This window comes from Sinocyclocheilus anshuiensis, unplaced genomic scaffold, assembly GCF_001515605.1.
Source record: "Sinocyclocheilus anshuiensis isolate Anshui unplaced genomic scaffold, SAMN03320099.WGS_v1.1 scaffold487, whole genome shotgun sequence".
Lineage (NCBI taxonomy): Eukaryota > Metazoa > Chordata > Actinopteri > Cypriniformes > Cyprinidae > Sinocyclocheilus > Sinocyclocheilus anshuiensis.
Genome location: NW_015548240.1, coordinates 1,000,532 through 1,014,601, shown reverse-complemented (window position 1 = coordinate 1,014,601; position 14,070 = coordinate 1,000,532). Strand labels below are relative to the sequence as shown.

Here is a 14,070-nt window from a genome sequence, read left to right as displayed (position 1 = left end):
GACCAGGTTTTTACCTTTCCAGTGACCATTTCTATAAGAACACAACCCAGGCTCCAGATATCAGCAGCACGGCCATGACCTTCACCCTTTGCTCTTGTGATGACCTCAGGAGCCATGTATGCTAGAAAAGAGAGAAGACAATGTATTTTGTGGTAATTACCACAATGCTACATATGCCAGATAGTGTTCTTTTATTGTTATTCATATACTATTACAGTATTTAAGTTTTTAATTAGCTTTTATTTTTATATTTTCCATTTTAATTTTAGTTTAAGTTTGTCAATTTATGTGCTTTTATCATTTAATTTTTTATTTCGCTTTTATTTATTTCAGTTGTAGTATTTTAATCGTACTTAAACTTATTTCAGTCAGATGCCAAGGCAACATTAATGTTTGTTTAAGTTTTTGTAAGTTTAAGTCTCTCATCTAATATTAATATTTAATTTTAACTTAAAGCAAACTATTTTTGAAAGTTAACAAGATTGATAGTTTGCATTTAAGCTATATTTAACACTTAAACGTCCTTTTATATTTTACATTTCAAAATGCTACCATTTGTTAAACATTCTTAATATTTATCGATACAACCTGTGATGAGGTAACTGCTGTGTTGTTGTTGTTAAACTTTCAAAGATAGTTTAATTGAAATAAAGTATAAATATATGAAAAACTTCAACGAAAATGGCAACTAACTAAAACTAAGTAGTAACTAAAACTGAAATACAGCTAGATAAAATAATTTAAAAAGGCAAAAACTAATAAAAATGAGAAAAACAACAACTAAAATGAAAATATAACAGCTACTGCAAAACATTAATAAATATTATAAAAGTATATAAATAATACTAAAATAAAACCGTAATGAAACTTTTAGTGACGGACATTGTGCAACTTTTCATACTGTTGAAGTCTTCCAGGAAGCGTTTCAGCTTGCCAAGTGACCCTTTATCATGAGATATGATGATACCATTAAAAAAAGCATAAGATACTCTTTTGTGTTTAATTTTTGACAGCACTGGTGATAAGAAAACAGTTTAAAACAAATGTCTAGACCTCCAGCATGCTTCACAGAGTTTTACATCAAAAAGAACATGTGTTTTGAGATCTACAGTAAGGATAGTGTTTCGGTATGCCAGGTGTGGCTTTAGGACACATCGCCATACTGTTCAAAAAGTCTGACATGCCCTCTGGTGTCTAAACCTGGGAACTACAACTTTAAGTCTCTCTCACCTGCTGTTCCCAGTGTGCTGTTCACCTCTCCAGGCATGGTCTGAGCGTTGTTCTTCAGCTTCACTGAGCAGCCGAAGTCCCCTAGCTTTATCAAGCCCGATGACGTGAGGAAGATATTGGCTCCTGGGACGTAAAAGAATAACAATAAATAGCGATGCAATAAAATAATTATTAGCTAGACATTCCATTAACTAGCTAATTATGAAAATGTCATTTAGTACATCTGCATCTATCATTTTGATGAAGAAAAAAGTAACGGAGAAAATTAAAATCTTGACACAAATGAAACAATAAATGAACACCTTTAATGTCACGGTGTACAATGCCGTGTTCATGGAGCACGTTGATTGCCGTCGTTATCTGCTTGCTGTAGAGGCGGATGACGTGCTCCTGCAGACCCAGTCTAGACACTTCCTCCAGGGTCCCTTCATCACAGTACTCCATAAAGATATACATCTCTTCCTGCAAGAGCCAACAGGGAACAATAAGGACTAAAAGTACAGAAGAGACGACCAGACCTTCACATAACACAAACACACAAAGCTTTTTACCCTGTGCAACTCAACACCAAAGTAGCGGACAAGGTTGGGATGTTTGATTCCTTCAAAGATCTTCAGCTCATCCGCCGTTTCCTTTATGGTTTTGTGGTCATTGGGCTGAAAGCGAATCTGGAAGCAAATTCAGTTACATTTATTGAAGTGCTTATAGTGCTTTATATATATGAAATTAATATACTACAGTCTCAAGCACATACCTCCTTCATGGCCATCAGTTCTCCAGTGTCCACATTGATGCATGTGTAAACCTTTCCATACTGCCCTTCGCCTGTCAACAAAGAGGAAAAGTGTTATTAAAATAATACCACAAAAAAGCCTCTACTATGTAATGTGCACATACCGATGAACACTGACCTATTTTGTTGCCTCTCTGCCATTTGAATGTGACCTTGCGCAGACCCACGTGCATGACGTTGTCGTAGGATTTGGGGGTGTTGCATACCTGTCCGATGATGTTTCGTCGTCTCATGAGCACATAGTGCTTGTCGTCAAAGATGCGTACGGAGCGCCGCACAGCCTCCATAGGGCTCTGACGTGCTGCAGTGTCTGCAGGACAATTTTTAAATGTCAAAAATTAAGGACAAAAGGGTTGCTAAATACATTATATTTGCAAATCTTCATAATAAATTCTAATAATAAATCATACATTAAAATAAAAATGCTGTTTAAATGAATCAATTCAAAACTGACTTAAACATTTGTTCCGTCACTGAAGTCTCAGTGTGGTATATTTCATGTATTAAAATGTTTTAGTTAAAATATACACTATAGTTTGAATGTTTGGGGTTGGTATGAATCTTTTAACGTTTTTATTGTCAAGGCAGGATTTATTTGATCAAAAATACAGTAAATCTGTATTTTTGGGGAATCACAATGTCAGCTTAACATCGTGATGTCTGTTAGCCATCAGCGATGGACGATGGCATCGCCTATCAGCCCAACCCTAATTGTCAGTGCTGAAATCCGTAATGCTGCTTAATATTTTTGTGTATACCGTGATACATGTAACAATATAAAATTCTTTACTGTCACTTATGATCAGTTTAATGCATCCTTGCTATATAAAAGTATTAATTTCTCGCCAAAACACAACAGTAGTGTGTGTACTGTAGGTAAATATTTATTTTATAATACTGTATATAGAACTTTGTCAGAAGGTGTGAAAAATATAGATATATACTTTAAGCTATTTTGCACAGATGTACTTTCATCTATCCTCTTTCATGACATGAACTCATCATAATTTCTTTTCTTTATTTTACCTTTTGACTGGCTGATGAAGTTGCGGAGTTCCCAGCTGCGACGGGCGGTACTGCTGGGGTCTGCTTTAGGATACGAGGGCTCTGGAAATACAAGAGAAAACTTACGAGAGTATGTTTAATAAAAAAAATGACACTTTGCGCAAAGTCAAGTGATGCATCAATACCTTCTCTGTCCTCTGTCGGGCTGGAGTGGCGACTGAGGGATTTAAACTGCAGCTCCGCCGGCACAGATGAGAGACGGTCATTCTCATGTACACTAGAAACCCTGTGTGGCAGAAGAGAGTCAAATGTTATATACAGTCACCACCTTCGTTCAAACAAACAGGTTGAGACACATTGCATGCAGTAAGTAAAATTAAACATGTTAGATATGATGAGCATGCTTCACACAGCAACACATAATGCAGATGGAAAAGCCAGCTCTATTCAAGCGCAGCAGTCTTATGAATCACAATAAGCAGCATTAAGCTCTTTCAAACCATATACAACGACCTCTGCTTCTGATATTAACTTAAAAGTTAATGAACAAGTTATCTGTCAACTACTCTTCAAGCTATTAATAATTGCTTGACAGCCTATATATATATATATATATGAATTGTTTATTCTGATTATTACTGCAAGCAACAAGGCACTCATGCATTACAGTGATTTTACCATAGTTAAGAGAGTTTTTAGCCTTTCCACTTGATGCTGTGCCAAACCGTGGTAGAATCACTGTAACATGCAACCTCATTCTTTTATTGCTGTCATAATAAGGAGAATGTGTTGAGTGGCACAATGGATTTTGGGAGTTATATCAAATATATCAGAGTACTGATTAGGATCAGACATTTTCATTTACTAACGAACAATCCCATGTAGAGGTGAGCTGATTCTTAAACAGCACTTTCAGATCTTTATGTACTTGGATCAACGTGTATTTTTGTTTCAGTGATGTCCCTGATGGCAGCGGGACAGGGTGTTTAAGCCAATGATGCGTGCTAATGCATGCCTCAACAGAAGCGCTGGACACTATGAAAGTTGAAAAGATCATAGTTCACCAAACACATTTATCATTCAAGCAAATCATCTGCTAAGGGCTCATACAGTATTGAAGTGCACAGCAACATGGAATCAAGACAGTTATTGTGGGCTGATTATATATCCAAACTAGCTGGCAAGGAGTTTGAGAAGAAGCACTACATCGCTTTCATGTACTGTACTTAAATGTGTTACACTTAAAGAGGTCTTATCATACTTTTTTTTTTATTATTATTTTTAATGTTTTTGTGTAATAATTCAGTCGTTAATAACTATTTTCAGTCTCTCTCTGACACTGAATTGAAATAAACAGGTAATTTACTGCCTTTTACTGCCAAGCCTTTTATGCCCCATTTCCATATGAAATGAAATACAGCATAAACGCATTTTTCTGCACTTACACATGAGTTGCAGTTTTGTTGTCTAATATCATTTGTGCTGCCTCATGCTGCAATAATGCAACACCTTTACAATGTGATAATCACAAAATGATTCCATACTGAACTAAACTTTATTTTTAAAGGGGACATCAGATGCAAAACTCCCTTTTACATGGAGTTTGTAAATAAATGTGTCCTAGCAGTGTGAACAACCACACTAAAAATCCATTCACTCCTTTTTTAATCCCCAAAGAACCTAACAGTCTCAATTATCAAGCCATTTTTTACATTTTCTAAGTATGATGTCATACTGCTCAGACCCCGCCCATAACTGCTGACGGCTGTCCTGTATTAGCATATTGCCGCCCTCTGTCAATTGTATGCTGTCAGCCATTTTCTCCACGCTGGAGCAGCTGTAGCGACAACATTGTCTTGTAAACTATGCAGGTGTTTTGTAGTTGGATGTAAACAGTCTTTTTTTTTCTCCCAACATGAGAGCCACTGAAGAAGCATGATGTCTGTGAACTTGTTTTTGGCAAGGTAAAAAGGGTTTAGTTTTACACGACCAATGAGGAATTTTAACCAAAGTATTCTTCAGACATTTCACGAAGACCCTAAAGAATCATACCAACTTGTGGAAAATGGGCATCCGATGTCCTCTTTAATATTGGAATCCTTTAAGAAGCATATGCAGAGCAGTAGGTGCTACATCCAGGGTTTTCTTTAGTACTATTGTGGTTTTTATTGGTATTTTGAATTAGTTTTTATTTTTATATTTTCCATTTTAGTAAAAAATAAAAAAAATAATTTTGTCATTTTTAGTATTTTTTTAATGCCTATATAGTTTTTCTTTATTTTTATTGCAGTTTTAGTTCATCAAGTTAACCTAAATTAAAATGAGAAATGATTTATTTCAGGTAATGCTTACTGTATTTCAATGAAGATAAATGTTTTTTATGGTTTTAGTTAACTATAATAATCCTGCTACATACTGCACAAGGCTTAGCGAACATTCACACATTTTCAAAGCATTGCTGATACTTAAATATGACTGGCCATTTTAATATCTTGGCTTTCTGACATAGGAAATCCAAAAAGTATTTCAGAAAGTTATTTTTGCAGTTTGAAAAATATATATTTTTGTACTGAGCTGTTGTTGTAAAGGTTGTGATAGTATGTTTTCACACCGCCTCTCAGTAGTTCAAGGAAATGTGATTCCTGATGATATGACCCCTTTAATTTCACAACATCCTGTGTAAAAAGAGCATTACTCAGAAAATGCATGTTTTTCTCGTGGACTTGGGTGAGAAAACAGAACATTTTACAGAAAGAGCAGCCTGTTCCAAGTTTTCTGTCACCCATCATCCTGTTGTTGGCATAAAACATTTATAATACATTTCAAATTTTTGCCAATTCACTCATGAACCCCAAAACCCACGAGAAATGCTGTTCTAACAAGGATGCAATGCCTAGGATGTTGAAAATGTTGCAGAGCTCCGTCTGGGGTTGAGAATGGGTGGTCCTGACTACCTGGTGTCATTGGGCACGCCGCCGCATTTGGATTTGGTGGCATGGCCGTGTTCCCCTGGGGGTAATGGAGGGGCAGGACGGGGACCTGGGGGACACAACTGGGGACGTAGATCACACGGGAGACTCCGAGAGCTGTGGTGGAAAAACAGACTGACGGCCTCAGCATTCTGCTTTGGATGATGCGTGCATGTGTGAAAGTGTTTATTATTAAATGAGGCACAGCTTTACACATGTTCTAATGTCAGCATACAAACACAAAACACAACACCCATATGAAGCTCTATGTTGCAGTACAGATAGTGGTTAAAGCATTAATATAAACTACAGCATTAAAAGCAGCGTGACTCATTTAATTAAACCCTTCTCCAGTTTAAACAGAACACAAGGGCATGCATAGGAGGTACATATGCACAAGCATTATAATGGCACTAAGATGTGCTATTGGTGAAGACCCAGGGCATGACCTACCTGAAGGCCTCAGAATGAGATGAAGGGATAAAGAGGTGTGGGTTTGGAGGATCGCTGTGGCAACGGGGAACTTTGACAGGTCGAGGGCTGTTTCGTGGGCCTGCTGGAAGATTTTGCATCAGATGCCATTATCAATTTACTGCTAAACTCTTACCAATTGCCAAATTAATTAATTCCAAAAATAAAATAAAAATATTTAAAACTATGTAAATCGCATAAGCTAAGAGCATAAACAGTGACCTTAAACACCGCAGAGGAAGAGAGCACTTACCAAAGTACATACTACTGACTGGACTGTGCGGTTTACCGATAACATGCCCTATACATTCATTCATCAGAGCTTGCAAACTCTACAAGACAAGATTAACAACTATAAACTCAATTGCAATTGCAAAACAGATATTAATACAACAGGGCATGGATATCTCACCAGAAAGTCATCTTCTGGTAAGGCTGATATAAACGCAGCCTCAATCGCTTGAAGAAAATCAAAGCCTTGCGTCGCCCACCTAGAGATTAAATAAAAGTGTAACCTCAAATAACATTTGAAAGCTTGTTAAAAAACAAGGTGGCAATATAGTTTATTGAGAAAGAAGCTGGAAACGTTTTCTTTGAACATTAGCATCTCTGTGGGATGAAACACTGGCTGTGCTCCAAAACCCAGTGAGCTTCCTACAGAGACAGCATGTTAAGGCAACACAGACACACTCCTGCTCCAAAATGTAGGCAGCATGAAAATGCAGGGTCCTCAGAAAACTTTTTAGCACTGCATGCATCCTTTACAGAAAATGAGAACCTAAACAAAAACTGAAACAAGTCTAAGAAGCATTCCATCTAAAAAAAACATAGCATCAATTTAAAAAAAGAAAAAAAAACATTCACTCAAAACTTGTGTATGTACTATGTTTTCTATGCTTATTAGAACACTGTTCTGTATTGGAACAAACTCTTTTTTTAATCAACTGAGAGGGGATAACGCTACTTGATATAAGTGCATGAGTGGGGCGTTCCAAATCATTCAATTTTGATGTTTTAAAGTTAAGATGCCCTAGAAGATAGCTGCCTATGTAGGAAATAGACTGCATAACACCCTCTTTGTTTTTGGAACACAGCCTACTCACCTTGGACGAGTGCCTCTTCCGCTTTCACACTTTGTGAGGACAAAGTTCATCCACTTGCGGGCAAAAGCGATGTAACACTCCCCTATCCGCCGCCTGAACTCTCCAGACATCAGCCGCACAACCTCTTTATGATACTGCAGGAAAGCAAAAAACATATGCTGAACTGATAAAACTCAAGAAAAATCCTTGTGTGTTTGCCTTCTTCATACTTGACACTGTATCCTTAACATGTTTTTTCCCCCTTTAAACTTCTTTTAGTTCTGTGTTGTTAGCTTGAAAGTAAACAAGGAACATCTGCACACTGCCTGACAAAGATCTATGATTGAAACTTTGCTGTTTTATTTTAAAAATAAAGGGAATAGGTGAACAGTCTGAGGATTTTCATGTTTTCTGTTTTAGTTCTGCACCTGTTGGAGATGTATTTTCCACCTCTTCTGTGCTTTTAGCTCACATGGCTAATTAACGTAAACATTGATATAAAAACAGCACTGAAGAAAATTAAAGCTTATTAGCCAACTACTAATTAGACTTTTTTTTAGATTCAAGGGTGCAGGAAACCCACATGGACGTTCAACCACTAAACTACACCATCTCATTACTAGCTCTTTTTAACAGCCTTAAAAAAGGGAAAGGAAACAGTGACACATTTTCTGATAGTCCTGGGACAAAAATTGCACTCTTTTATGTCTAATAGATTAGTAAGATACTTAAAGTTGCTTCAACCAGAAATGGCATTCTTTTCTTCACTATTGTGTCATATATAGTGAAATGTAGGGCAGAACTTGATTTGTCCATTGGGAATTGATTGGATCAGTTGGATTGCTGTTTGCTAATTGTGGTGCAATTTTGATTTCATGGTGACTTTAAGGTGCTGTGCAGCATTCATATACACAGAATCCTGTCAGGTTCGGACCTCAAAAGCAAAGTTGTAGCCCTGAATCATGGCCTCTCTGTAATACTGCTGCAGTGTGGCTTTCTCCGTCTCCTCCACCTCAGCCTCAAACTCTGACGTGAACATGTAATCCACACGGTCGATCGCGGTGTTGATCTTGATGCATAGCTGGTGAGCCTCATTCTGAAAGGACAAAAAATGTTCTTTAAAAGAGCAGCTCAAACCAAAACTGCTTTGCAAACATCCGGTTTGCTGATGTGCCGTTTATATGTTTTCATATCATCACATAATGTAACTCATGTCTATGGAGCCAAACCGAAAGTCTCTGCGCTCCTTAATCCAGGGATTTCCATGCGTATTTGTATTGAGTGAAGTGTATGCTACACCAGCGTTAAGTGACACAGATTGAAACCCCTGCTTGATGTGATTTGAAAGTGGGTCTCCAAAAACTCAAGTGACAGTCAGAAGACAAGTACACATCAGCTGATATGTCAGAAAACAGAAACTGGGACCACAAAATCTAGTTTGTTTTTTGGGTTTAGTTTGCATCACCTTGAGCTGTTCAAGGGCGGAGACAATAAGCGGTTGGCTGGATGTCTGCTCTCGGCTGAGGGTGAGAAGTTCTTCCATGGACTGCTGGAAGGCTTTGCGTTGTGTCACCAGGTGGGCCGACTGCATCACAACCAGCAACAGATTGTCCACCTAGGAATCATATATGACATATTAGAAGCTGTAATGAATGGGTAACTTGTAAACTGAATTTGAAAATGTTATTTTTTCTATTTTTTTTTTCCAAAGTCAAAGATTTATTCCAAACCTAAAAATTGTAAAACACATTTTTTTCTTCAAAGACAGAATAATACATTAAAATGGGCAATATATACAAAATACAATATAAAATAACCGTTTTCTATTGAATAGTTTTAAAATGTAATTTATTACTGTGATGGCACAGCTGAATTTTCAGCAGCTATTACTCCAGTCTCACATGATCCTCCAGAAACCATTATAATTCATTAATTCATATCATTATAATGATAACTTGGTTCTAAGTTATCATCAAATATTCCTGGTGCTCAATTATTAATAATGGTTATCATCATCAGTGATGTACACAGTTTTTGCTGCTTAATATTTGTTTTACTGTTACTTTTGATTAAGGTAATGCGTCCTTTAAAAAACGTAATTCATTTCTTTTTTAAATCTTACCCCAAACTTTTGGAAGTTAGTGTATTATGGTTACCCAAAAGATATGCATGAAAAAAAACTGTCTTCAATATAGATGATAAATCATTTCTGAAGGATCATGTGACCTTGAAGACTGGAGTAATGACTAAAATAGAAGTTATTTTTTGTAATATTATTATATTATTAAAATAAACTGAAATTTTAATACTATTTAAATGGTAATATTCCAAAATATTACCGTTTTACTGTATTTTTGATCAAATAAATACAGCCTTTATGAGAAAAATATGTAAAAAAAACCTTAATCACTCCAGACTTTTGATATGTAAATAACTACTTTTTTGAGGAAGTGACTCATTTCTGTGCACTAAGAGCACTGAACGGTTAACCTGAGAAGCTTCATACGTCGTCGCACGCCTAGCTTCATACCTTCATGGCCCGTAATGTGTCCACAGTCTCCATCCGAGGTACTAGTTTGAGCACAGTGCCGTCCCACTCAGTCCAGGCACCATCGGTGCTCGAGTCCCCGACTCCATGTTTGCTAATGAGCAGATAGGCCTCATCTTCTGGGATCTCGTCTGGCTCTTTCGAGCAGTCCTTTCCAGCTGCTGCATTCAACAGCTGTAAGATGACTAGCCGCTGCTCCATCAGATCACAAGGCACGAACACCTGGAGCTCCTCCAGTCCTGGGATTTGGACCTAAGAAAAATGACAAAGTTATTAAGCACATGTAGAGCATCTATCTATAGCAGACTACCATTAATATAGAGGAACGTCTTAATACTTTGACATAATTCTTGGCCTTCAGTGCTTGGAGGAGAGAGGGAACTCCACTGGTTAACCTGAATTCTGCAGCAATCTCAAGATCCTAAGCAGAAGTAAAGCAGAATGTTAAAATTGTCCATCACAGTGACACACCACAGTGGAAACATAGTGTCAAGTGAACTCACCTTGCGCAGCATCTTGGCAAAGCCTAATGCTTTAGATGCTCTCTCCCTGGCTTCATGGAAGAGCTCTTTGAGCGAGCGACTCGTCTCGATCACCGAACGTCTGCAGGGAAAGAAAAAACAGGGATAAAATGCTGAATGCTTAAAAAAAAAATCAGTCAGTAAGGGGTCAGTAAGATTTTTTAGGATGTCTTAAAAATATTACAGTAGAATAGTGAATAGTAATATTGTGAAATATTGTTACAATGTAAAATAATGTTTTTCTTTTTTAATATATTTTAAAATACAATTTATTCCTGTGAATTCTCAGCAGCCATTACTCCAGTTTTCAGTGTCACATGATCTTTCAGAAATAATTCTAATATGCTAGTTGGTGCTCAAGAAACAATTTCTTAGTATTATCAGTGTTAAAATCAGATATTCTGCTTAAAATTGTGGTATTCGTGATACTTCTTTAGGATTCATAGATATACATAGAATACATAGATAAAAAGAATAGCATTTTTTTAAATAGATCATTTGGAACACTATAATGTCTTTACTGTCACTTTTGATCAATTTAATGTGTCTTTGCTGAATAAAACTAATATTTTCAGATAGATATTACAACTACATTTGTGTTTGACATTAACGGCACCGAACAGAATTGGATTCTAATCTCATTCTATATAGTCTCTATTCTATTCTCTCTATATCCCTAGCTGTTCTAGTTTTTAGATTAACAAACATTTTTGCTAGAATGTATAAGACAGATCTGATGACGTAGCAATGAACACAGGCTTTGATAAGTCTAGCACTGTGTTTATTACTCATTAACTGTTGTCTCAGACACACCTGATTTCATCCGAGGCAGTGCTGTCATCCGCACACTCCCAGAATTCATTACCACTCTTCTGAAGGCCCGCATCCAGAAAGTCTCCAGTGGATTTTAGCAGCATGCCAGCAATATCACTGGAAAAGACAAACCAGTAGTGATGCTTTTTGTGCACTTTACTTTGATTTGTAATTCCAACTAAAGAATCAATGCAATCATTTTTTCTTCGTTGTTTCATCAATAAAAAATACCTTCATAATGCTTTTCAATGGTACAAATGAAACTGCTAGAGCAGAGTAAAAGACTAACCAAAAGAGTTTCCCAGACTGGGCTTCTCCACCCCGGATGTATGGAGTGATGACTTTGGTGAAATTCCACTCCTCCTCCAGCAGGTTCTTCAGGCTGTGGGAGGCTTGAGGCAGCTGCTGTAACATCTGGATCCAGCTGCGCATGTAGTCAAAGTACACCTGCATGCAAAGACACACAGAAAATATTTATTGTCTGATCACTTTCTTTTAAATGCAGCTCTTGAAGATCGCTGCTGTTCATGATGGAGATGATGGAGAAGGATAATTCTATACAATTTAACCGTGGAAGGATAAATCTTTATTTTTAGATTTTTTATTTTTTTTATTTTATAATGCAAAAAAATGCAAAAAGCAGAGCTGGGCAAAAATTCCTGGCAAAGATTAGCAGCCATCAAACACGGAGAACCACTCCCATCAAGTCACAATGAAATAATTGTGCTGTTAACATCTTATCACTAAAATCCTCATTTGTGATGATTACAGGCAGTCATGCATATTTATTACTATATACACATCAGACTCGCACCATCATGCAGAATCTGGGTCATATAGGGTTGTTTATTGGAATTTAGCGTAGCAAGATTGACTTCCTCAATGAGTCACTGTCACTTGGTCATGAATGTAAAGGTAATTAAACAAGATAGCGTGTGAATAAGATTACAACACCAGTCAGTCCTAATCCCACCTCTAGCATTTTGTGCAGATCCTCCTCAAACTCGTCGATGTTGGCGTTAGTCTGCAGACCCTGGGGGTCAGTGACGACGCCTCGCAGCATAAACTGGTAGTACTGTTTCATCAGGAGACCTCCTTTAAGAACCTCTTTACACTCACGCACCAACTACAACACACAAATACACAAGTCAGCCATTTTTGATGTCTCTAGGAATCATTTCATGGGATTTAATTTAGTCATGCTGAATGTGTGAACAGCTTTTATGAGTTTATGAGTCTTGAAGAGAGACAAACACCATTTCTTCCTAAGGCATCACATTTCAAAACAGCCTTAAGTCATAAGAATAAATAAAATAAAATGTATACCAAAAACACTATCTTCTACACTAAAAAAACAAAGTCATAAACAAAGAATTAGATGAAATTATAATGACAGGCTCTTATGTTGGCTTCATCAAAGAATAATAAATAAAAAGAAAATAAATATAACTACATATAAATATAAAAAATACAGGAAAAAAAGAATAATAGTGAAATATTATTGCAATTTAAAATAAGCAATTTCTATTTTAATATTTTATTTTATATGTTCATTACTGTGATGGCAAAGATGAATTCTTAGCATCATTACTCCAGTCTTCAATGTCACATGGTCCTTCAGAAATTATTCCAACATGTCTTATCATTATCAATGTTGAAAACAGTTGTGGTGCTTCATATTTTTTATATGATTCTTATAGAATATAAGATACTTTGAAGAATAGAAAGTTTAAAGGAACGCAGTTTATTTGAAGTAGAAATCTCTTGTAACATCATAAATGTCTTCACTATCACTTTTGATTAATTTAACCCCCAAATGTTTGAACGGCAGTGTTTATACAACATGTAGGTATATGCAAGTAATGACCTGCTTGATGCTGAGCAGGGACGGTTCCCCTGCAGGCCTTTGCTCAAGGCGAAGTTTGAGGCACTCGTGAATAACATTTAGCAGCACACGGCAAAGCACCAAGAAGGCCGGCTGGAATGACGGTAGGTCCATGTCCACTAGCTCCTTCCACGATACTCGTCCTGACTCCGCCTCCTCCTCCACCTGACCGGACACGTGACGAGATAGCTCTGGAAGGTAGTCACAGTGCTGCAAAGAATAACCCGGGACCGCTGACAACTAACAGGAACAGAGCAATGAGAACATGGACGTTGAAATTCAGTACATGATTGTGGTTATGAACAGAAAACAGAAAACCCTGACCACAAAATATTGCAGAAATACTGGTAAGTAGAATGAAAGACAGTACACTGACACCCATCTCTTAAAGAAGTTCTTGCAAATGAAAATTCATAATTTTTTCACCCTCATGTTGTTCCAAACTTATAAGACTTTCTTTTGGCAGAACACAGATGAGTTTCTGAAGAATGCCCTGGCTGCTATTTTCAATATATTCAAACAAAATGAAGAATTAAACTGTCAGGCTCCAAAATGACAAAATAGCACCATAAAAGTGGTCAACACAACCTCTGTGCTATATATATATATACATATATATATATATATATACATATATATATATACACACACACACACACACACACACACCTACACTACAACTACAAAAAAAAATGAAAATTCACCGTTTTCTAAATGTGTTTTTGATCTTACTGTAAATGATTCATCCATGCA

At 36.8% G+C, this 14,070-nt stretch overlaps 1 protein-coding gene across 5 annotated transcripts in view; it reads right to left on the bottom strand.

Annotated features, from left to right (window-relative positions):
• LOC107654971 (mitogen-activated protein kinase kinase kinase 4-like) overlaps positions 1-14,070 on the bottom strand; it is a 31,814-nt gene that overhangs the window by 2,279 nt on the left and 15,465 nt on the right. For 2 of the 5 annotated variants that reach the window (XM_016442329.1, XM_016442333.1), the window contains exons 4-25: positions 13,300-13,557; positions 12,406-12,558; positions 11,722-11,879; positions 11,433-11,549; positions 10,602-10,701; positions 10,436-10,519; positions 10,081-10,350; positions 9,016-9,165; positions 8,485-8,646; positions 7,572-7,705; positions 6,881-6,959; positions 6,722-6,800; positions 6,451-6,553; positions 5,983-6,114; positions 3,214-3,314; positions 3,050-3,130; positions 2,142-2,333; positions 1,985-2,055; positions 1,782-1,898; positions 1,533-1,692; positions 1,231-1,353; positions 15-121 (exon numbers count right to left, since the gene is read on the bottom strand). In XM_016442329.1, coding sequence (XP_016297815.1) covers positions 15-121; positions 1,231-1,353; positions 1,533-1,692; positions 1,782-1,898; positions 1,985-2,055; positions 2,142-2,333; positions 3,050-3,130; positions 3,214-3,314; positions 5,983-6,114; positions 6,451-6,553; positions 6,722-6,800; positions 6,881-6,959; positions 7,572-7,705; positions 8,485-8,646; positions 9,016-9,165; positions 10,081-10,350; positions 10,436-10,519; positions 10,602-10,701; positions 11,433-11,549; positions 11,722-11,879; positions 12,406-12,558; positions 13,300-13,557 — 2,931 coding nt within the window. The remainder of the gene's footprint in view (positions 1-14; positions 122-1,230; positions 1,354-1,532; positions 1,693-1,781; positions 1,899-1,984; positions 2,056-2,141; positions 2,334-3,049; positions 3,131-3,213; positions 3,315-5,982; positions 6,115-6,450; positions 6,554-6,721; positions 6,801-6,880; positions 6,960-7,571; positions 7,706-8,484; positions 8,647-9,015; positions 9,166-10,080; positions 10,351-10,435; positions 10,520-10,601; positions 10,702-11,432; positions 11,550-11,721; positions 11,880-12,405; positions 12,559-13,299; positions 13,558-14,070) is intronic. The other 3 variants (XM_016442331.1, XM_016442330.1, XM_016442332.1) reach the window with 3 other exon arrangements.